Genomic DNA, 24,425 nt, shown 5'->3' with positions numbered 1-24,425 from the left:
GGTTATTTGTTTTTCGGGTGTGGAGTTTGATGAGCTCTGTATAGATTTTGGATACTAGCCCTTTGTCCGATGTGTCATTTGCAAATATCTTTTCCCATTCCGTTGGTTGCCTTTTAGTTTTGTTGGTTGTTTCCTTTGCTGTGCAGAAGCTTTTTATTTTCATAAGGTCCCAGTAATTCACTTTTGCTTTTAATTCCCTTGCCTTTGGGGATGTGCCGAGTAAGAGATTGCTACGGCTGAGGTCAGAGAGGTCTTTTCCTGCTTTCTCCTCTAAGGTTTTGATGGTTTCCTGTCTCACATTCAGGTCCTTTATCCATTTTGAGTTTATTTTTGTGAATGGTGTGAGAAAGTGGTCTAGTTTCAACCTTCTGCATGCTGCTGTCCAGTTCTCCCAGCACCATTTGTTAAAGAGACTGTCTTTTTTCCATTGGATGTTCTTTCCTGCTTTGTCAAAGATGAGTTGGCCATACGTTTGTGGGTCTAGTTCTGGGGTTTCTATTCTATTCCATTGGTCTATGTGTCTGTTTTTATGCCAATACCATGCTGTCTTGATGATGACAGCTTTGTAGTAGAGGCTAAAGTCTGGGATTGTGATGCCTCCTGCTTTGGTCTTCTTCAAAATTACTTTGGCTATTCGGGCCCTTTTGTGGTTCCATATGAATTTTAGGATTGCTTGTTCTAGTTTCGAGAAGAATGCTGGTGCAATTTTGATTGGGATTGCATTGAATGTGTAGATAGCTTTGGGTAGTATTGACATTTTGACAATATTTATTCTTCCAATCCATGAGCAGGGAATGTCTTTCCATTTCTTTATATCTTCTTCAATTACCTGCATAAGCTTTCTATAGTTTTCAGCATACAGATCTTTTACATCTTTGGTTAGATTTATTCCTAGGTATTTTATGCTTCTTGGTGCAATTGTGAATGGGATCAATTTCTTTATTTGTCTTTCTGTTGCTTCATTGTTAGTGTATAAGAATGCAACTGATTTCTGTACATTGATTTTGTATCCTGCAACTTTGCTGAATTCATGTATCAGTTCTAGCAGACTTTTGGTGGAGTCTATCGGATTTTCCATGTATAATATCATGTCATCTGCAAAAAGCGAAAGCTTGACTTCATCTTTGCCAGTTTTGATGCCTTTGATTTCCTTTTGTGGCCCAAAAGGACTTCTAATGAGGGAACATTGCTTTATAGATCTAGGAATATAAAATCTTGGAGAATAAAAGTTTTTGCAATTCCCCAAAAAGAACAATAAGTGAGACCTTCACTACCAAATAAAGGGGAACCTGCTTCTTCTAAGGAAAATGTAAACTATCCCAGACGACATTGCATTCACTTCCACTTTGAACAGAGAAATACTCTGGGAAGAGGGCAGAATGGACATATAATGGAGATGGTGTTGGATTAACTTTGTAAGATCTGGTGGGCACTACTCATTAGATAGGTGACTCTAGCCTATTCCTATTCCTAATTGAAATGGACTTACTTGCTTCCACAGTTGGCGATAAATCTAGATTTATTAATGGTGGTGTTTTCTGTTATATCTTCTTGTTAATTTTTGTTTTGATTTTTAAAGAAAGCCTGCCCTCCTTTTCAAGTTTACCTGTTACCCTGGTCTTTATCTTGGATTCTGGGTGTTTTGTTTTGTTTTAGATGATTGCTTCCTGTAAAAGCTATAGTCCGGTGTCAGCTTTTTGATCTTTAACAACCCCCATCAGGTTGAGCAAATTCATCTTTTTTTTTTAAAGGGTTTCTCAGTCCTGACTCAGTAGTTTACTAGTAGTAAAGCCTTCTAGTTTACTAGACTCCACTGAGCCTGACTTTAGAAAGAGAAGCACCAAGGATAACTCTTGCTGGGCCTTCTTGTTCTGATAGAACTCAATGATGTACTTTTTTAGAGAACACTTTTAGGTGCGCCTGGGTAGCTCAGTCAGTTGGGTGTCCGACTTCGGCTCAGGTCATGATCTCATGGTTGGTGAGTTCGAGCCCTGCATTGGACTCTGCTGACAGCTTGGAGCTTGGAGCCTGCTTCGGATTCTGTGTGTCCTTCTTTCTCTGCCCTTCCCGCACTCATGCTCTGTCACCCTCTCTCTCTCTCTCTCTCTCTCTCTCAAAAATAAATACACATTGAAAAAAAACTTTAGAAAACACTTTCATTCTCTCTGCCTCTCCCCCTCAAAGTAAAGAAACTTAAAAAAACCCCAGTTTTATTATGAAAAATAAAGCACATACAGAAAATCTAGCTAAACAAATGTACAGATGAACACATTTTTATAAAGTGAACATTTGTATAACAACCCACATCAAGTCTCTAGCAGCATCCTCAGAAGTTCCTTTTGCAGTTTCCCCCCGACATACCTTCTTCCCTAAAGTTAACCATTATCCTGATTTTTATGGCAATCATTTCTTTGCTTTTCTTTACAGTTTTGCCACCTAAGTATGTATTCCTAAACACATTAGTTTTTGCCTGTTTTAAGCTCTAATCATAGAATAGATTAAATAGAGTAAATAAGTAGAATTATGCAAGTGTGCTTCCTGTTGGTGTGCCTTTTTTTAGTTGACATTGTGTTTGTGATGTTTGTCCATCCTGATACAGGTAACTGCGGTACATTTTCATTTTTGTTGCCTCCATCTTCTTTTGGTTTGAAGGTTGCCCCTCTAGGATTTTAATTCCTCTATACATTTGAGTTACAACTGAAAGAAAGCTTAGAGGTAGAGCTTGTGGAGAGTTGTCCACCATAACTGCTGAAATCAGAGGTGGCTGGAGGAGATGTGTAGTGGGCTACAGTGAGTGCTAACTACATACCTCACCAACAATTGGTATTATCTACTTTAAACTTTAGTTAATGAGTTGGGTGTATAGTGGTATATTAATGTGCTTTTACTTTGCATTTCCCTGATTACTAATAAGATTAGATTAGATCACCTGTTTATGGGCTGTTTGGATTTTGTTTTTCAATCTGTCTCCACCCCCCCCCCCCCCCCCCCAACACACATATTTTGCTATTGGGTTGAGTTTCTTTATTGATTTTTTAGAAGTTCTTCATAAATTTTTTGGTTACTTTTAGTGAAAAATTAATAATTTTAATGTAGTCATGTATATCAATATATTCCTTTATGACTATTGCTTTTTGTGTCTTACGTAAGAAATTATTCCCTAACTTTGATGTCACAGAGATACTCTTGCGTATTGTCTTCCAGACTCTTATTTCTTTTAACCTTCATATTTAGGTCTATAATCCACTTAGAATTACTGTTTGTGCATTGTATAAGGTAGAGGTCAAGTTTTTTTTCCAGTAGGAATACTTGGTTGAATTGGCACCATGTGTTAAAGAGATATCCCTTTCATTGCTACTTTGTAGTGCCACCTTTGTCATAAATCAAGGGTCCACAAATATATGTGTGTGTTTCTGGGCTCTTCTGTTTCATTTGTAAATTAGTCTATATTTGCATCAGTACTACAATTTCCTAAGTTTCACAGCTTTATAATTGGTTCATTAAAGCAAGTTTTCCTACTTTGACCTACTTGTTTGAGAGTGTCTTGTCTATTTGTGCTTCCTCATGTAAATTTTAGAGTTAACTTGTCCAATTCCACCAAAAAGTCTTATTTGTCATCTGATTGATATTGTATTAAATCTCTAGATTAGTCTGGTGAAGAATTAAACATATTTTCAATAAGTAGTCTTCAAGTCCATGATCTTTAATTCCTCTTATATTTTTACAGAGATTTGAACTTCTTTTGTTAGTTTATTCCTATACTTTATATTTTTGGATGCTATTGTAGGTGATGTCTCTTTTAAAAGTTAATTTTCTAATTTTTTTATAAAAATAAAATTGATTTTGTATATTTGTTTTACATCTAGCATCTCATTGCATTCTTCTTTTTTGTTTGTTTTTGCATTCTTACATTAGTGCTACACACCTGTAAATTCTTTTGGATTTTTACTTATATAATCATATCATCTGGAAATAATGAAGTTTTGTTTCTACCTTACCAATCCTTATATAACTTTTATTTATTTACTTTTATTACCTGTACAATATTCAAATAGAAGTGGTGGTGATGTGCATCTTTGTCTTATTCTTTTTTTATTTTTTTAACAAAATAGTTAACATACAATGTTATTTTAGCTTTAGGTATATAATAACAGTGATTCAACAATTCTATACATTACACAAGTGTAATTACCATCTGTCACCATACAGTGATATCAAAAGGAAAGCTTTAAACATTTTACCATTAAATATAATGTTTGGTAAAGATTTTGCACATACTCTTTCTTTTCTTTTTAAAGCTTTTATTTAAATTCTGGTTAGTTAACATACAGTGTAATATTAGTTTTAGGAGTAGAATTTAGTGATTCATTGCTTACATACAACACCAGGGTTCATCCTAACAAGTGCCCTCCTTAATACCCATCACCCGCTTAACCCATCCCACCACCTACCGGACCTCCAGTAACCCTCAGTTTGTTTTCTATAGTTGAGAGACTGTTTTCTGGTTTGCCTCCCCCCCCCCCCCCCCCCCCCCCGCCATATTCATCTGTTTTGATTCTTAACACAGATGAGTGAAATCATACAGCATATGTCTTTCTCTGGCTGACTTATTTTTCTTAGTGTAATACTCTCTGGCTCCATCCACGTCCTGGCAAATGGCAAGAGTTCATTCCTTTTGATGGCTGAGTAATATTTCATTATACGTGTGTGTGTGTGTGTGTGTGTGTGTGTGTGTGTGTGCATCTTTATCCATTCATCAGTCAATGGACATTTGTAATCTTTCCATAATTTGGCTATTGTTGATAATGCTGCTATAAACATTGGAGTGCATGTGTCCTTTCAAATCAGTAGTTTTGTATCCTTTGGGTAAATACTTAGTAGTGCAATTGTTGGATTGTAGGATAGTTCTATTTTTAACTTTTTGAGGAACCTCCATCCTGTTTTCCAGAGTGGTTGCACCATTTGCATTCTATCAACAGATTAAGAGTGTTCCCCTTTCTCTGCAGCAGATACTCTTTATTGGGTTAAGGACTGTCCTTTCTCCATCAACTTGTCTTTGATCCTTTGTCAAAGGATCCTTTGTGTGGGTTTATGTCTGGACTTGATTCTCTTCCATTGATCCATTTGTCCATTCTTTTGCCAACACCATGCTGTCTTGATTTACTGTAGAGTATTGGTAAATCTTAAAGTCAGATAGTGTCACTTTTTAAATTTTGTTCTCTTTCAATATTGTGTTAGTTATTGTGGGTCTTTTGTCTTTCCATATAAACTTTAGATCAATTTGTTGATACCCACAAAATAACTGGCTGGGATTTTATGGGGTTGCATTGCATCTATAGATCAAGTTGGGAAGAATGGACTTCTTTACAGTATTGAGTTTTCCTGTCCTTGAACATGGGATATCAATCCATTTATGTAGGTCTTTTTGATTTTTTTCCATCAGAGTTTTGTAGTTTTCCTCTGTAGATCTTGTACAGATTTTATTCAACTTATACCTAAGTGTTTGTTTTGTTTTTGTTTTTGCTAATGTAAATGTTATCGTGCATTTAATTTCAAATTCTGTTGTTTGTTGCTGGTATATAAGAAAGCAGTTGACTTGTATATTCATTTTATTATGTTCCACAACCTTTAATTGCTTTAATTAGTTTGGTTTAATTGCTTATTAGTTTCAGAAATTTTTTTGTTGATTCTTTTGGATTTTCTACATAGACAATCATATCATTTATGACAGACATTTTTATTTCTTCTCAATCTGTATGCCTTCATTTCCTTTTTTTATTGGTTAGACTGTCAGTTTTGTCTGATATTAATTTAGCTTTCCTAGATTTTTTTTCATGTCTGAAGTATATATATTTTTTGTATATCTTTTACTTTGAACTTTATCTTTATATTTTAGATATATGCTTCTAAACAACATATATTTAGGTTTTACTTTTTAATCCAGCTTGACAATATTTATCTCTTAATTGTATCATTTAATTACATTGCATTATGTTTAATGTGATTAGTAATGTACTGTATTTATTTAAATGTAAATGCAATTGGATATAAGCTACACCATTATTTACATACCACTAAGAAAGAAAAAATGGAGGGGCATCTGGGTGGCTTGGTTGGTTAGGTGGCCAACTCTTGAGTTTGGCTCAGGTCATAATCCCAAGGTTGTGGGATTGAGCCCTGTGTGGGGCTCCATGCTTTGTGCATTGGAGCCTGCTTAAGATTCTCTCTCTTTCCCTTTCTCTCTCTTTCTCTCTCTCTCTTTTTCTCTCTCTCTTTCTCTCTCTCTCTTTCTCTCTCTCTCTCTCCCTGTCTCTCTCTCTCCCTCTCCCTCTCTGCCCCTCTGCCCTTTCCCCTGTTTATGCTCTCTCTCTCTCTGTTTCAAAAAATAAAAATTCCCTCTACAAAAAGAAATGAAAAATGGTGTCAATTAAATTAATACTTTAATTGTTACATGAACTTCAATTTCAGAGTATTTTAAATATGTGAAGAATGTGTTTTAGAATTAATGAAATGCAGTATTTGCGTTTAAATCTGCCATCTTATGTAGTTTTACTGTCTTACTTTTATGTTCTTTTAAAAAAATTTTTTTTGATGTCTATTTATTTTTGACAGAGAGAGAGAGAGAGAGAGACAGAGAGAGAGAGACAGAGCATTAGTGGGGGAGGGGCAGAGAGAGAGGGAGACACAGAATCCAAAGCAGGCTCCAGGCTCCGAGCTGTCAGCACGGAGCCTGACACGGGGCTCGAACTCACAGACTGCGAGATCATGACCTGAGCTGAAGTCGGACGCTCAACCATCTGAGCCACCTAGGCGCCCCTCACTTTTATGTTCTTAAAAAAATCTTCTATTTTGTTTATTTTGAATTGATAATGTGTTTTTATATTCATTATTTTCCCTCTATTAGAATGGAAGTTATATACTTTTTTATTTTGTTTTAGAAGTTATTACAGCACATGTCCATGATTTATGATGTTTAATATTAAATCATATCCTTCCTTACACAATGCAAGGACTTTAGAGCAGTTTGACTTTATCAACTTCCTGACATATATATATATGTGTGTGTGTGTGTGTGTGTGTGTGTGTGTGTGTGTGTGTGAGACGTGTATTATTACCATTGTTTAATGAACATTGTCATTACTGTTTGTTTGGATTTGCGTACATAGTAGTCACTTCCATTACTCTTTGATTCTCTTGCATCTCTACCTACCATTTAGTATCATATTTTAGTTACCTTGAAAAACCCTTTGAAAATTTCTTTTACTAGTTTGTTTCTTAGTGACCCCCCCTCCCCCCCAAGGGTGTCTTTATTTCCCTTTCTTTCTTGAGAACATTTTTGTTGAATATAGAATTCTAGATTATCAGTTATTTTCTCTTAGCATATTGGTATTATTCTGTTTTCTTTTGGCCTCCATGTTGCTATTGATGTCAGCTATTACTAAATGTAATTTTATTGAAGTAGATTTATCTACTTACTTTTGGCTATTTTCATAATTTTCTCTCTTTTTTTTTTAAGGTTCACTAACATTGAAGTTGTGGAAAGAGAAAAAAATAGCATGCGCGCACATTGACACACCCACATATGTATTCATGTCTTGCTTAGGATTTTTTTTTTTGTTTTAAAGTTTGAGGTTTGATATTTTTCATAAATTATGATAAATTCTTAGCCATTATGTTTTTCATAACTGCTTCTTCACATATTGCCTCTGTGCATAGTGTTCATGCGTATTTCCTTTCCTTCTTGTGTGGTTCTTGTTCACTGTGTATAAGAACTCACAACATCCTGTCTTCTAAATTTTCTTATATAGTTTTCATCATTTTGTGTTTCTTTCTGGGTAATTCCTTCTGACACCTTTCAATTCACTGAACGTATCTATATTTGTATTTAGCCTGTTGTGAAATTTATCCATTGAATTCTTAATTTTGTTTATTATGTTTCAGTTGCCAAATTTCTGTCTGGTTCTTTTTCATACCTGCTGTATTACTATTGTGGATTTCATTTCCCTGCTAAAATTTTCAAGCTTGTCATTTTTTTCCTTGGCCGTAAGTGGGGTGTTTTGGTTATTGTTTGATAATTCTAGTATCTGGAGACTTTATTGGGTTGTATCTTTTTTTTTTTCTCATAGTTTCTTTTAATTTGTGTGTGTGTGTGGTTCTTGGTATTTTGTGTCTTCATGTTATATTTTGGTAATATGTTGGTCAATGTGTTTGAACAATTTTCGGTAAGAATAACTTGAGAAGAAGGGTTATGATATCAAATCCTTAAAAAAAATTTTTTTTAATGTTTATTTTTTAAAGAGACAGACAGAGCATGAGTGGGGAATGGGGGGTGTGGTTAGAGAGAGAGGGAGACACAGAATCTGAAGCAGGCTCTGTCAGCACAGAGCCCAACATGGGGCTTGAACCCACAGACCGCAAGATCATAACCTGAGCCGAGGTCGGACGCCCAACCAACTCTGCCACCCAGGCACCCTTCAAGTCTTATTTTGAGAATAGATTTCCCAACTTCTGCTTCATATCCTGTGTAGTAAAATAAACATGAACTGAATGTTCATTATAAGTTAGGCCTTTTTTTAGATGCAAGTGATAGAGATATTCAAATTTTTTTTCCAGATAATTCAGTCATTTGGAGCCAGTTCTGTTTAAAAAGTGGGTAACAAACTGTGTAATATGATTTTTGTTATTGTTAAGGTATTTTGAGGTGGGGCTGGTAGGATTTTTCTCACATACTGCTTTTAGATTCCTAGAAGTATGAATTCCCCCCCCCCCCCCGAGAGATACTTTTCTAGAGAAACGGCTTTCTTAACTATGCCCCTCAATGCACCTACTTCAGAAAGCCTCCACAATCAGGCTACTCTTTTAAAAAAATCTAATTAAGTGACATCATTTAGAGCCCTCTTTTAGGACTTCTGTTCTTTTGTTGTGAGGATTAGGATGATGATGGTGGAACTGTGTTCTGATTACTTCAAGGCCACTCATAGAAAGAATGTTCTAAATGATAGTTTCTTTTTGGGGTGTGTATGTCATATTCTGGTAGACTATTTCCATCCTTGTCAGTCACATCCATCTCCTTTTGATGCAGTTTTGGAAAACTTGCTTCGATGTGAAAAAAGAGATGAGATTGATACCCTCGCACCCAGAGGTGATATGTAGAGAATATGAATAGTTTAGTTGCTATTCAAGCCAAGTATCAGGAGAAAGATCATCCTTATTACTGTAGGTGCCATCCAGGGATGACTAGGAGAAAAATATCTTCCTTATAGCCCCTAGAGCGTTACTGACAAGCAATATGGGGATGTTTGTTACTATCTCCATCAGGTAAAATACATGAGAAATGCTTATGATTTTGTTAATCCTTTTCAGTACTCTAGTCAGCTTCATTGTGGGGAAAAAGATTTTTTTTTTTAATAGGTTGTTTTAGGATCAAACATTTTAAACATTGTATTTGTGAGAAACTGTGTCCAAACCACTAAGTAGGAGGCATATTTAAAAAATAACCTGTTTCAGAGTGGTAGGCTTTATGTAGATTAGAATTAGGGACTCAAGTGTAGAAATATACACGTGTCTGCAAAATTTTTGTGGCTGCTGGCTGATTAATGTATTCTTACAGAAAACGTTGTATGTATACTATGTGGCCGGTGAGGTACTTACCGGTGAGGTACTTTAAAACGTGTAAATAATGCAAACACTTCTTACTGCTTCCATTGCTGTTATGCTGGTTCATCATCATCTGTTGGGTGATTTTCTGTAAGAGCCTCTTGTTTGTTCTTCCTGCTTAGCATAGCAGCCATGGTGATCCTATTAAGACACAAGTCAAATCATGTTACTCCTGCTCACTACTTTCCATTGTATCATCCCCCTAAATTCCTCATTTCACTCATAGTAAAAGGTAAGAGTCATACAGTGGCTTATTCTCACCTGTGCTGATTGCTTCTCTCATTACTCATGCCCTCATGGACTCACTCCACTCCAGCCCCACGGGCTTCTTTACTGCTTCCTGCCGCCAGGGCTTTTGTGTTTGCTATTCCCTCCTGGTGTGAGGTTCTTTTCCAGATAACCAGTTTTGATTTGGTTCTCACGGTGTTTGAAATGCCTGTTCTTTCTTTTAAAAACGACTGTTCCCCCCCCCCCCCCAGCCCTTCCCTCCACCCTGGGGCCTGGGTCACCCCCTTCATCTTCTCACTTTTTCTCCCCCAAGGCACTTCTCACTTTGTGTATACTATCCAGTTTACTTATTATGTGTATGGTTTGTCTCACTCACTAGAAGTCACCTTTTATAAAGGTGAGGATTTTTGTCTGCGTTGTTCAGTTTCATCCCTTGCACAAGAGAAGAGTGCCTTGTACATAATAAGGTTCAGCAAATACTTGTTAAATGAGCGATATTATACAAAAGGGCTCCTCCTCATAATATCCTTAATCAGAGAGTAGTGAGAAAAACAATACAGAAAACAAGCTTTTTTGTTATTGTCAATAGCCTTGTGGCTGATGTTTTCTTTCTATGTGAGTCAAAATATTGCCTTTGCTAATTTTTTTGTTATAGACAGTTGACCATTTATGTTCTTTCTCCTTTCTTTGTCTGCTGGTCAGTTTGTTAACCCCACATTCAAAGACTTTTTTTGTCAAATAGTAGTTAATGGTACTGAAATGTCTAGGCAGATTGCTTTCTATTCTCAAGAGCCAAGAGCCAGGACTCTTTACTTCTCTGGAAACTGGGCCAGTTAGCAAAAAAGAGTATAACATGTATATCTAAAACACAAAGTCTCACAGAAAGGATCTGTGTCTTAGATTCCTTGGATGTACAAAAGACCCAGCACAGACAGGGTTTCCTCCTCAATAACTATAATGCAACACAGTTTTCATTTCTACTGCTACTTTTGGCACGACTGCTCAAACTCATGAAAGAGATTCTTTCAGGGCACCAAATGCCCCTGATAAAATTTTAATGGGACTTGGATTTCTCAAAGATCCTTGGTGTATGTATGGGTGTGTTTCTCCATAATCTTCAAGAATGAAAATAGGCAGTAGGAGTATCTGAATATATTTTAGAGTTATTGAGTAAACCAGTAACTAAAAAACCCAACAATTGATAGAATCCATGAAAATTGCATACAATTGTATAAATATCACATGGGTAACTCAAGGTGGACCGTTTGTAGAAGCCCATGTAGCCTTCAGAGTATTAACTAGGGTTCTCAGGAGTTATCATAAGGTATTTAAATCTCAAACTGTAGCGGAAATTCTGCACTATTCTGTTGCTCGATGGCTATCATGCACCCTCACTCGAATGCCTATTCCCATTATTTTCGCACAGCTCCCTATAAGTTAGAGTGAGGAGAACAAAATAATGCTATCCTGTAGAGTGAAAAAAGATTGGGGAAATATATAGCTAGTTTCAAATATTTGAGGAACTTTTACTATGGAAGGTAAATAAAACTGAATTTTAGATAGGACTAGATACTTTCTCAGGTCTCTTATGATCTTATATATTAATGTAAGTGATATGTTTGGAAGGTATTTTCATGGAGGTCTAATATATTATCACCAAAATAGTGAATTATTATGTAGTAACTGAAATAATGTACTATATTTATTAGAAATAGATATATAAATTCTCATTTCTATTTTTGGTAGCTCATTTTCTGCCATTTAAAATATTCACTTCTTGTTGGTTGAGGACATGATTTAAAATTTCAAAATGAATAATCACCATGACATAAGATCTTTTTCTTAATGTTTATTGTAGAGGTTCCAGAAACTTTAGCAGTTGCAGTGCAGAGGACTTTGAGAAGTTAACTTTAAATAAAGGAGGAAACTGCCTTCTTAATATTCCAAAGCCTGATGAAGCCTATAGTGCTCCCTTCTGTGGTAATAAATTGGTGGATCCCGGGGAAGAGTGTGACTGTGGTACTCCAAAGGTCAGTTTAATTTTCGATTTTTGCTTTGTGAAATTACCTTAGGATTTGGAAAAAGATGGAACAGCTTGCTTTGGGCAATGGACATAGGAGTTAGTGAAATTTAGTGGCCAGTGAAGATTCATTTTGCTTGTGGGGATATATTCCTGGGATTGGTCATCTCTTCCTTCCCAGAGCATAGCTAATGGTATCATCTGTTTTGGTGTCAAGTAAAGCACCGTGTTTATTCTTGTATTTTTTGCTCGCTTCTACCATATCTGTTATGGTTATTAGGTCATTTATTTACTTTATTTACTTTGAAGAGCTAATCGGTTTTTCACTTGGCTCTTTATTTGTCAGCTTACAGTATTCTGGCACTGCCATTGCAGAAATGTTTATTCAGTTGGATTCATTTTAATACTCAATTGAAGCCAATCCATATTCCATAGTCCTTCAGTAACAAAATCCTTGCTAATTAGCATTCCCCCTTTTTAACCTTCGGTGTTGTGCCTAACGGTCTCTAGCTCTATCAGACCTGTTATCCACACTTAGTGCCATAAGCCCATGCCTGTCTTTATCATTTATTGTTCTGTATCTTAGCCATTCTCCTCTCAAAGTGGCCTGTGTAAGTTGTTTCCTCCTAGGCCTTGCATTAAATTTTGAAGAAATTTGTTAATGGTGTGCAAGCTGGTAACTAGGTGTGTAATATGGTGAATATTTTTCATCCTTTCCACTTCTTCTTCTTCTTTTATATCTGACCATATCTGGCTTTTGCCAGATGACTTCATGCTCTGGAAAGACACCGTGTATTTTATGAAGATCTTGGGACAGGCCTTCATTGCACTATTGCTGAATGTCAGGGACTTCTACTAAGTGTTTTACATGGTAAAATCCTCACGATAACCCTAAGAGATTGGTATTTTTCATACTCTCATTTCAAATGAGGAAAATAAGGCCAAAAAGATTATGTTTAATTTCTAAATTAACATTATACTGTTGGGCTGACCAAGCTCTTCCCCTTTCCAGCCATTCTCAGATCTTTGTTCTTAAAGTGTTATAGATCTTTTGCTTTCTCCCAACTGTCCACTTCACTACCAAACTTATTGAAATGGTCTATATTTGCTTCTTAAGCTTTCACACTACAGAATTACTCTTTTTTTTTAAATTTTTTTTTTTTTAAACATTTATTTATCCCTGAGACAAAGAGAGACAGAGCATGAACGGGGGAGGGGCAGAGAGAGAGGGAGACACAGAATCGGAAGCAGGCTTCAGGCTCTGAGCCATCAGCCCAGAGCCTGACATGGGGCTCGAACTCACGGACCGCGAGATTGTGACCTGAGCTGAAGTCGGACGCTCAATCGACTGAGCCACCCAGGCGCCCCTAGAATTACTCTTTAAAAAGGAACATCACCTCCCTCTCAAATATCAACAGATTTTTTTCGTGGTACAATAGTTGCAAATATTAAGTTCAAGCAAAATTCTCCTTTCAGACCTTTATTTCCTCCATAATTTAAAAAAAAAATGTTTATTTATTTTTGAGAGAGAGAGACAGAGAGAGAGAGAGAGAGAGAGAGAGAGAGAGAGAGAGAGACAGAGACAGAGAGGGCCAGCAAATGAGGGGCAGAGACAGATGGAGACAGAATCCCAAGCAGGCTCCGTGCCCATCAGTGCAGAGCCTGATGAGGGGCTCAAACCCACAAAGCATGAGATCATGACCTGAGCTGAAATCAAGATAACTGACTGAGCCACCCAGACTCCCCTTCCCCATAAATTTTTAAACTTCCTTCTGCATTGGTAATCATTCTTCAAAGTTCAGTGTATTTCTTTTTAGACTTTATACATTTATACAAGTATATATATAATGTATATTTATAAATAGTTGGGCCTATTTTAGGATTTTATTTTTCTTCAGAAATGAAATCAGACAATATGTTGTATGCATATTTTTTCCCCATTACTGTATCTTAGAGATTTTTCCATGTCATTACCTCATGTAGGCATAATCCTTTAATCTACCCTTTAATCTACTGTAATTAGTATTCCTATAAGAATGTTCTGTGATTTCTTGAACCATAATGGACCATTAATAGACATTTACTTATTGTAATTAATATTTTCCTGTTGCAAACAGTACATCCTTATACACATCCCATGTGTATATGTACAAGTATTTCTCTAAGATAATTACATAAAGGTAGAATTACTGAATTGAAGAGTTATGTGCTTTAAAATTTTATTAGTGGTTATGAAATTTCCTACAAAAAGACTGTGTCAATTTGTACTTATACCAATGGTGTATCATGGCATTCAGTGCCCTGTATAGTCTTGCCAGCAAAAAATGATAAATTTTTTCTTAATTTTGATGGGTGAAAAGTAAGAAGATATTGTTTCAGTTTTTAACCTTTTCATATTTTTGGAGACTATATACATATTTTTTTTCTCCCTAAGAATTAACATTTTACATCCCTTGTCAATTTTTCTGTTGGGTTAGTCATTCTTTGAAATTGATTTTTAGGAACTCATGTATTGTGGGCAGTCTTTTGTTTGGTATATGTTTTAATATTTCTCCTCTATAGCTTACCATTTAGCTTTTAAAAAATTATTCAACTTTATCTTTTAGGTCAGTTTTAGGGTCACAGAAAAATGGAATGGAAAGTACTGAGAGTCCCCATATACCACTACACACACAGCCCTTCCCTATCCTGCAGCCCAGGTACAGTTGTTAAAGTTGAGGACTGCATGGACACATCACTATCACCCAAAGTTTACATTAGGGTTTACTCTTTTTTTCCCCCCAGTCTGTACTTTTTAGTTATAATTTTTAGTTCATTTCTATTTTGTGTTTTATTAATTCTTTTCTAGTTTACAATTTTTCTTTTGATTTCCTTTTCTGTTCACTATTTTTTAAGTTTTTATTTAAATTGCAGTTAGTTAATATTAGTTTAGTTAATTTTAATTAAACTAGTTTAAATTTTAAACTAACTAGTTAGTTTAGTTAGTTAATATTAGTTTCAGGTGTAAAATGTAGAGATTCATCACTTTCATACAACACTCTGTGCTCCTCACAGGTGCCCTCCATAATGCCCATCACCTTTATCATCCACCCCCCACCCACCTCCCCTCTGGTAACCATCAGTTTGTTCTCTATAGTGAAGAGTCTGTTTCTTGGTTTGCCTTAGGTTCACTCTTGATATTTAGCTTTTCATATGGTGTATTTTATTAGGTTGAAATTTGAAATTTAAATGAAGGAAGATTTATCAATTTTTTTCCTTAAGATTTTCTGAAGTTTGTATTTTGACTAGGCTTGTAGTACTCCTATTTCAAGATTATCAGCGTAACCCCTCCATAATTTCTTTTAGTATTTTTTAATAGAAAATTTTTCTTTTAGCTTTTTAATTGGAGGGGTCATGTGGAATAAGCTAGGGTATTAACTTTTATCCACTTGTGATCAGTTATTACATAATCATTTAAAATTATACTTTTATCATAAACAAAATTCCTTGCTGTCTATTTCTTCATTCTTTAATCTTTTATGAAGCCATCTGTCTTACACAGTGTTTTTGAAACAATTTAACAGCTTTATTGAAGTGTAATTGAATACAATGTTAAAAAACAAACAAACTTGGTCTTAGATAATGAAAGGCTTTATTCAGAATAAAGACTATTGTAACAAGGACAGTGCCCTGATCTGAAAAATCTGGAAGCATCTCAAAATCAAATAAGAAAAGGCTTTTCTTTTAAAGGGTCAAGGTGGGGGAAGTAGAGATAAACAGAATCTTTTAAGAGGAAGTTAGATAAGCAAGGGGAAATGACCGGTCTGATAGTGTTCTTTGTGGTCAGCTGATTTCCAGGAGAAGCTGATAAGGTGGGGGTGCTCCACTTTTTCTGTAGGGACAAGCAGAGCTCAGAGGCCTATAGGAAAGAGAGAAGCCTTAGTTAAGTTTGGTCAAGATAGAGAAAGAGTAAGAAACGTGCAATTGTGAACACTTGGTCAACAATAGACTGCACATGTTTAAAACATACAGGTTGGTAAGTTTTGACACATGTATACATGTATGAAACTATCACCATGATCAAGATATTAAACATGTAATTATCCCAAAAAGTTCTTTGTGACCCTTGGTAATCCTTTCTTCCCACCCCTTCTTTTCCCCTATCCTCAGGCAATCACCGATCTTCTTTCTGTCATTATACATCAGGGTGCATTTCCTAGAATTTCATACAATGACTCTTTTTTTTTTGCCTAGCTCCATTCTCTCAGCATAATTATTTTGAGATTCATCCATATTGCTACTGTGTCAGTAGCTCATTCTTTATTGTTGTTTATCATTGAGTAGTATGGATATGCCACAGTTGGTTTATCTTTTCGTCTGTTCATGTACATTTGGGCTATTTCCAGTCTTTGGCTATTAACAGATAAAGCTGCTGTGAACATTCACATACAAGTCTTCATATGGACTTCTGTTTTCATTTCTCTTGGGTAAATACCTAGGAGTGGAGTGACTGAGTCATATGATAGGTGTATAACTTTTCAAGAAAATTTCAAACTGTTTTCCAAAGTGTTTGTACCATTTTACATCCACACTATCACCATGAGAGTTGTCGTTCTTTCACAACCTGGCCAACACTTCATATGGTCAGTCTGTTCAGTTGTAGCCATTCTATTAAGGGTGAAGTAGTCCATCACTGAGGTTTTAATTTGCATTTCCTTAGTGACTAGTAATGTTGAACGTGTTTTCATGTGCTTATTTGCCATCTGTATATCTTTTTTGATGATTTGTCTGTTCAGCTTTCTTCCCCATTTTGAAAATTGGGTAGTTTTCTTATTTTTGAAGTTTGAGAGTACTTCATATATTCTGGATACAAGTCTTTTATCAGATATATGATTTGCAGATATTTTCTCCCAGTCTGTAGCTTATCTTTAATCACCCTAGCTGTGTTTTTTATGGGTTATGTTTTTTTGGTGTTACGTTTAAGGAATCTTTGTCTAATCTAAAGTTGCAAAAGTTTTCTCCTACAAGCCTTTTAATTTTAGGTTTTACATTTAGAACTATGATCTATTTCAACTTTATATAATTCTTTTGTATGGTACAAGATTTAAATTATATTTCATTTATTTTTAAATTTTTATTATGAAATAATTATAAACTGACAGGAAGTTGTAAAAACAGTGCAAAGAGCTCCATGTATTTTCACCCAGTTTCCCTCAGAGGTGACATCTTAAGTAGCTATTGTGCAATATAAAAATTAGGACACTGACACTGATGCATTAACTAGATTAAAGACTTTATTGAGTTTTCACCATTTTAAATTAAATTAAATTAAATTTCTTGAGAGAATCTTAAGCCCCTTGAGGAGGGGCTCGAGCTCATGACCGTGAAGATCATGATCTGAGCCAAAATCAAGAGTTGGACATTTAACTGACTGAGACACCAGGCAACCCCAGTTTTCACCATTTTTAACCACATTTGTGTATGTGTGTATTTGTGTAGTTTTATGCAATTTTATCCCATTTATTGATTTCTGTAAACACCACCCCAATTAACACAGAGAACAACTGTTCTATCATCATAAAAAATCCTCCTTGCTGCTACCTCTTTGTATCTGTACCTACTCCCAACTCTAGCCTGATCCCTTCTTCCCCTGGCTACCTCTTATCTGTTCTCCATGTGTAGTTTTGCCATGTCAGTAATGTTAAAAAATGGAATCATAAAATATATACTTTCGAGAGTGACTTTTTTCACTAAACATAATGCCTTTGAGGTCAATCTAGATTGTTGTATGTATTAATATTTCATTCCTTTTTATTGCTGAGTATTGTTCCATTGGATGGATTTAACTGTAGAGAACTTAGAATAATGTTTCTGTTGGTTTTTCTACCAGCTGAGAGGTTCTGCCTAGAGTTTGTTTAACATGTTTAACCATGGTTAACCATTTATTAACTGTAGTATAACCATGCAGAATTTGTTTAATCATTCACCTTTTAAAGGGCATTTGGGTTTTTTTTTTGAACATTTTGCGGTTAAAAATAAAGCTGCTATGAATTATGTTCCACTATTTATCATCAAAGAATTAAAGAAAAATATGTTCTTTGTGAGTAAAGATCTTAGAAATTTAAATTATAACCAAATAGAAATTATAGAACTAAAAAATTATAGAACTAAAAACCAATAATGAAAGTTTCACTGGCTAGAGTTAAAAGCAGGCTAATATGGCAGAAGAGAGTCAATGAACATGAAGCTGACCACCCCCCCCCCGCAAAAAAAATCCAAACTAAAGAACAAATAGAAAGATTAAAGAAAAATGAGCAGAGTATCAGGGACACTAGGAGATATCAAATAATCTAAAGTAACTATTACTGAAATTTCAGGACACTGAGAATGAGATAAAAAATAAAAGAAATAATGGCTGAAAAATCCCCTAATTTAGGGAAAAATATCGACTTACAATTCCAAAGTGAACCCAAGTCAGAATCATTGCAAAGAAAATTCACTTAGGTATATTGTAATCAAAGTGCTGAGATAAACAGAAAGTAATGAAAGAAGCCAATAGGAAACAGGGGACAAAGATATGAATGATAGATGATTTTTTTCCCCTGAAGCAATAAGGGCCAGAGATAATAGAACAGTATATTTACTGTTCTAAATGGAAGAAACTGACAACCTAGAGTTCCATACATAGGACACATATTCTTCAAAAATTAAAGAAAGCTTGTTTCCTCGGCTCACCCTTCTTCTCCTCCTCCTTCTTTCCTCTGTATTGTTATTTCCCCATCCTTCTCTCTCAAACAATTCAGACCTGAACACATTAGCTGAAACATAGAAGAGATGTCTCTGTGGGTGGGAGGTTGTGGGGCATGGGTGGTGGTGCAATGGGGAGCCATGGTGGCTCAAAGTAGGGTGAAACAAGGCAGGCAAGATAAAAAGAATGTCTACATGAGGTGAAGACCTACTCAATAGACAAGTTAGTTCCTGAGTATGAAAGTATGAAGAGAAATGCATTCACGGATGCTTAATTTTTGGTGATGATTATGCAGACTGTTAGGACTAAATGTTTGTAACCTCCTCCCCCAAATTCATATGTTGAAGCCCTACCTACCAGGGTAGCTGTGTCTGGAGATGGGGCTTTAGGTAAGTAATTAAAGTTAAATGAGATCAAAAGGAGGGGGTCCTGATCTGACAGGGTTAGTGCTTTTTTTTTTTTTTTTTAATGTTTATTTATTTTTGAGAGCGAGAGAGTAAGCCAGCGAGCAGGGGAGGGGCAGAGAGAGGGGAACAGAAGATCCGAAGTGGGCTCTGCGTTGACAGCAGGAAGCCTGGTGCTGGGCTTGAACTCATGAATTGTAAGATGATGACCTGAGTTGAAACCAAGAGATGGGTACTCAACCGAGCCACCCAGGCACCCTGAGTTAGTGTTTTTATAAAGAGACATCTGAGAGCTTGCTTGCGCGCTCTCTCGCTCTCTTTCTCTCGGAACATACACACTGAAGAGAGGCCATGTTAGAGAAGGCAGCTCTCTGCAAGCTAGGAAGAATTTCCTCACCAGAAACCGAATTGGCAGGAACTTTGTGTTTGGACATCTAGCCTGCAGAACTGTGAGATATTAAGTTTCTGTTGTTGAAGCCACCAGTCTGTGGTATCTTGTTCTCCCAGTCCCAGAAGACACAGACACATACTCTGTATGATTTCATTCCTTTGAAATATGTTGAGCTTTAAATAGTTGTAGCCAAAGAGTTATGAAAACTTCAGAAGGATAGTAAGTGATTTTCCAGAGAATCATGGCTGTAGCTTGGTTAGAAAGAAGATTTTAGACTTTAAGATAAGACCTTTGTTAATGAATATTGATGACAGTAAGTCCTTTCTTTATTGATAGTCATTTACTCTTCACAGGAGTGTGAATCGGACCCTTGTTGTGAAGGAAGTACTTGTAAACTTAAAACATTTGCTGAATGTGCATACGGTGACTGTTGTAAAGACTGTTGGGTAAGGAGTTCCTCCCTATTTGGAAAAAAAAGTAGAAAAAAGCAAAACATGCATATGTAAAAATTTTTTTTTTCTGATCTGTAAGAGCACTACTTTTATTACATGATTCTATGAAAAATTTTATGCCACTTGTTTGCAGTTTTGAATTACATTCTTTTTATAACAAGCGGTCTCACGAGACTTTTTTCTAAGTAGAAACTTTTTTTCTGATTTTAAGAGTAACCTATGTTTTTTATAAATAATTCACAAATGCCAAATATAGAAAGTACAGAGTAAAAGGCAGTATCATTTTACCTTCCTCAGGTAGCCATCGTTGATAATTTGTTAACTTAAGTACTTTTTCCTATACAAAAGTGAATGCATGTGTATATGTGTGAGTGTATGTGTGTGAACACAGATACATTTATTTTTACTATCTGCTTTTTTCAGTAGCATACCGTAGATTCTATCTATTCATATAATTAGTTCTACATGGTTGTATAGTTAGTGCTGTTTTATGAGGCGATTACATAATTTCTTTATTTAGTCAACTAATGGATGTTTAGGTTGCTTCTAATTTTTGTCTATAAGTGGAATTGATGGGACAGAGTATGTATGTTAAAAATTGTGACACACATTTTATACACCTTCCACAAATATATTGGTCTGTACTTCTACCAACAATGTAATCAAATATGTGCTGTGACGTCATTGGTGAGTCCAATACTGGTTAGTCTGATAGGTGTAAAGTGCTTTTAAAGTTTTATTTAATTTGTATTTCTTTTGGCTATCGGTAAAGTTACATTTTTTCATTTTCCGTATTTCATGACTTTTATGGGTTGCCTGTTACTGGCCTTTGTTCGTACTTCTATTGGGTTATCTAATCTTTTGTTGTTGCTAGATGTTTTATAGACATAAATACTGTGGCTTCAAATTTGATCACTTTGTGGGGATTGTCTTGATATTCCTGTTTAATTTGAATCTTATTACCCTAGTTCCTTCCAGGAGGTACTTTATGCCGAGGAAAAACTAATGAATGTGATGTTCCAGAATATTGCAATGGTTCATCTCAGTTCTGTCAGCCAGACGTTTTTATTCAGAATGGCTATGCTTGCCAGAGTAACAAAGCCTATTGCTACAATGGCGTGTGCCAGTATTACGATGCTCAGTGCCAAGTCATCTTTGGCTCAAGTAAGACATTTTAATTATAATCGATGGCCTTTATTTTATTCATTTATTTGCGTCCGTTTTTAAAAATGGAAAGAAAACATTATTGATAAAAGTGAAGTTCTCTTGTTTTTTCTCCCCTGTCCTATCTCCCTCCTTCCCTCTCCATAAGTAGTGCTGATCATGAATTTGATATGTAGAAATTCAGTTGGTGATTTTTGCTTTTACTCCCTCTCCTTTTTATCACCTTTCTATTCTATGTATATAAACAAAATAAGTAAATATACATTTACTTAGTATCATGTTCTGGTTTTAATAATTTCATGTAAATAATAAGGGGATGTACATATGGGTCTGCTACTTTCATTGCTCACTGAAAATGTTTTTGATATGTTTGATTACAATAGCAATATGTTGATGCATTTAGATTTTAGTGCATTAGATACTCCATTATATAAGTGGAATCCATTCCCTCACTGATAGATATTTCAGATGTTTAAAAGTTTTTCCTGTTTTCTCTATTTAAAATTTTCATTTTTGTCAAAGTTACACGTACACATAAAGAGCCAATTTTTTTATGAGGTTTTATGAAAAAGCTTGCTCCCACATAAAATCCCCATCCCTTGGGGCAACCACTTTTCACCTTTTCTAGCTGATTATTTTGTTACTTGTTCCAGGTCTTTAGATAATCTCTTGGTAATGCTACTTTTTAATTTTTACATTCTAGGCATTAACTACTAATTTCTCACTACCGAAGATGAGAATTTAGAATTCTTTCAACCCTTGTCAACTCCCATCATATTCATGGTCTTTTTGCATTCTCCATCCTTTTAATATGGATTAAGTATGATTTTAGTTAAAGCATCGAGGACTCTTGTGATACTGTGATTTATAATTAGAAAACTATACTTGATCTTCATTCCTTTCCTGGCATCAAACTCCTAAAACCCTTGGAATTTCCTAAGTTTTGAGAGCTAGAAGTGTGTCTCTTGATATGTTAACAAAGTGACTTTTGGAAAGCTCAGAGGTAACTCAAGGATGGGAACTGGTTGCCCAGGGAACCAACCTCACGGTTAGAGGGTTGAAACTTTAAGTTCCCCACCTCTGTGGAGGGAGAGCGGCTAGAGGATGAGTTAATTACTAATGGCCTATGATTTAATTAATCCTACCTATGTAATGAGCCTCTATAACAACCCAAAAGGATAGGATTCTGAGAACTTCCAGCTTGGTGAAGAGGTAGGTGTATATTCTCGGAAAGTGTTGCACTTAGAGAGGGAATAGACGCTTCTAGTCCCTTTCCCCATACCTCGCCCTATGGATCTCTTCCATCTGGCTTTTCCTGAGTTATATCCTTTTATAATAAATCAGTAATCTAGTAAATCAAATGCCTCCCTGAGTTCTGTGAGCTGCTCTAGCAGGTTAATCAAACCTAGGAAGGGAGTTGTGGGAACCTCTGATCTATATATAATCACAAATATATTAATAACAAAAAGGAAGAAATATATATGGCCATTAAAGTCCTAGTTTCTGTAACTGATCATGTGGTCACAGCTGGTAGTTTTAACAACCTTCTTCATTATCCATTCCACATACCCTTTGTCTTCAGCAAGAGTCATTGTGATGTCTGTATGTTTTATGCTTGTAGTGATGTCTCTGGTACTTTGTCTCACAGGATCCCCCTTAGGATCTCTTGTAGGGCTGGTTTCGTGGTGACAAATTCCTTCAGTTTTTGTTTGTTTGGGAAGACCTTTATCTCTCCTTCTATTCTAAATGACAGACTTGCTGGATAAAGGATTCTCGGCTGCATATTTTTTCTGTTTAGCACACTGAAGATATCGTGCCAAGCCTTTCTGGCCTGCCAAGTTTCAAAGGAGAGATCAGTCACGAGTCTTATAGGTCTCCCTTTATATGTGAGGGCACGTTTACCCCTTGCTGCTTTCAGAATTTTCTCTTTATCCTTGTATTTTGCCAGTTTCACTATGATATGTCGTGCAGAAGATCGATTCAAGTTACGTCTGAAGGGAGTTCTCTGTGCCTCTTGGATTTCAATGCCTTTTTCCTTCCCCAGTTCAGGGAAGTTCTCAACTATAATTTCTTCAAGTACCCCTTCAGCACCTTTCCCTCTCTCTTCCTCCTCTGGGATACCAATTATGTGTATATTATTTCTTTTCAGTGTATCACTTAGTTCTCTAATTTTCCCCTCATACTCCTGGATTTTTTTTATATCTCTTTCTTTCAGCTTCCTCTTTCTCCATAACTTTATCTTCTAGTTCACCTATTCTCTCCTCTGCCTCTTCAATCCGAGCCGTCGTGGTTTCCATTTTGTTTTGCATTTCGTTTAAAGCGTTTTTCAGCTCCTCGTGACTGTTCCTTAGTCCCTTGATCTCTGTGGCAAGAGATTCTCTGCTGTCCTGTATGCTGTTTTCAAGCCCAGCGATTAATTTTATGACTATTATTCTAAATTCACTTTCTGTTATATTATTTAAATCCTTTTTGATCAGTTCATTAGCTGTTGTTATTTCCTGGAGATTCTTCTGAAGGGAATTCTTCCGTTTGGTCATTTTGGATAGTCCCTGGAGTGGTGAGGACCCGCAGGGCACTTCCCCCGTGCTGTGGTGTATAACTGGAGTTGGTGGGCGGGGCCGCAGTCCGACCTGATGTCTGCCCCCAGCCCACCGCTGGGGCCACAGTCAGACTGGTGTGTGCCTTCTCTTCCCCTCTCCTAGGGGCGGGATTCACTGTGGGGTGGCGTGGCCCGTCTGGGCTACTTGCACACTGCCAGGCTTGTGGTGCTGGGGATCTGGCGTATTAGCTGGGGTGGGTAGGCAAGGTGCACGGGGGCAGGAGGGGCAGGCTTAGCTCGCTTCTCCTTAGGTGATCCACTTCAGGAGGGGCCCTGTGGCAGCGGGAGGGAGTCAGATCCGCTGCCGGAGGTTTGGCTCTGCAGAAGCACAGAGTTGGGTGTTTGCGCGGAGGAGCGGAGGAGCGAGCAAGTTCCCTGGCAGGAACTGGTTCTCTGTGGGATTTTGGCTGAGGGATGGGCGGGGGAGATGGCGCTGGCGAGCGCCTTTGTTCCCCGCCAAGCTGAGCTCTGCCGTCCGGGGGCTCAGCAGCTCTCCCTCCCTTTGTCCTCCAGCTTTCCCGCTTTCTGAGCAGAGCTGTTAACTTATGACCTCCCAGACGCTAAGTCGCGCTTGCTGTCGGAACACAGTCCGTCCGGCCCCTCCGCTTTTGCCAGCCAGACTCGGGGGCTCCACTTGGCCGGCGAGCCGCCCCTCCGCCCCAGCTCCCTCCCGCCAGTCCGTGGAGCGCGCACCACCTCGCCGCCCTTCCTACCCTCTTCCGTGGGCCTCTCGTCTGCACCTGGCTCCGGAGACTCCGTTCTGCTAATCCTCTGGCGGTTTTC

At 36.8% G+C, this 24,425-nt stretch overlaps 1 protein-coding gene across 2 annotated transcripts in view; it reads left to right on the top strand.

Moving 5' to 3' along the window:
• Nucleotides 1-24,425, top strand: part of ADAM9 (ADAM metallopeptidase domain 9) — a 148,575-nt gene that overhangs the window by 57,435 nt on the left and 66,715 nt on the right. For both annotated transcript variants that reach the window (XR_009259106.1, XM_058720617.1), the window contains exons 12-14: nucleotides 11,744-11,915; nucleotides 19,781-19,873; nucleotides 20,848-21,043. Coding sequence is in view for 1 of the 2 variants with exons in the window: in XM_058720617.1 (XP_058576600.1) it covers nucleotides 11,744-11,915; nucleotides 19,781-19,873; nucleotides 20,848-21,043 (461 nt within the window). In the remaining variant the exon portion in view is untranslated. The remainder of the gene's footprint in view (nucleotides 1-11,743; nucleotides 11,916-19,780; nucleotides 19,874-20,847; nucleotides 21,044-24,425) is intronic.

The sequence above is a fragment of the Neofelis nebulosa genome, chromosome 3 (genome assembly GCF_028018385.1).
Source record: "Neofelis nebulosa isolate mNeoNeb1 chromosome 3, mNeoNeb1.pri, whole genome shotgun sequence".
NCBI lineage: Eukaryota > Metazoa > Chordata > Mammalia > Carnivora > Felidae > Neofelis > Neofelis nebulosa.
This window is presented reverse-complemented; position numbering and strand designations above follow the sequence as displayed.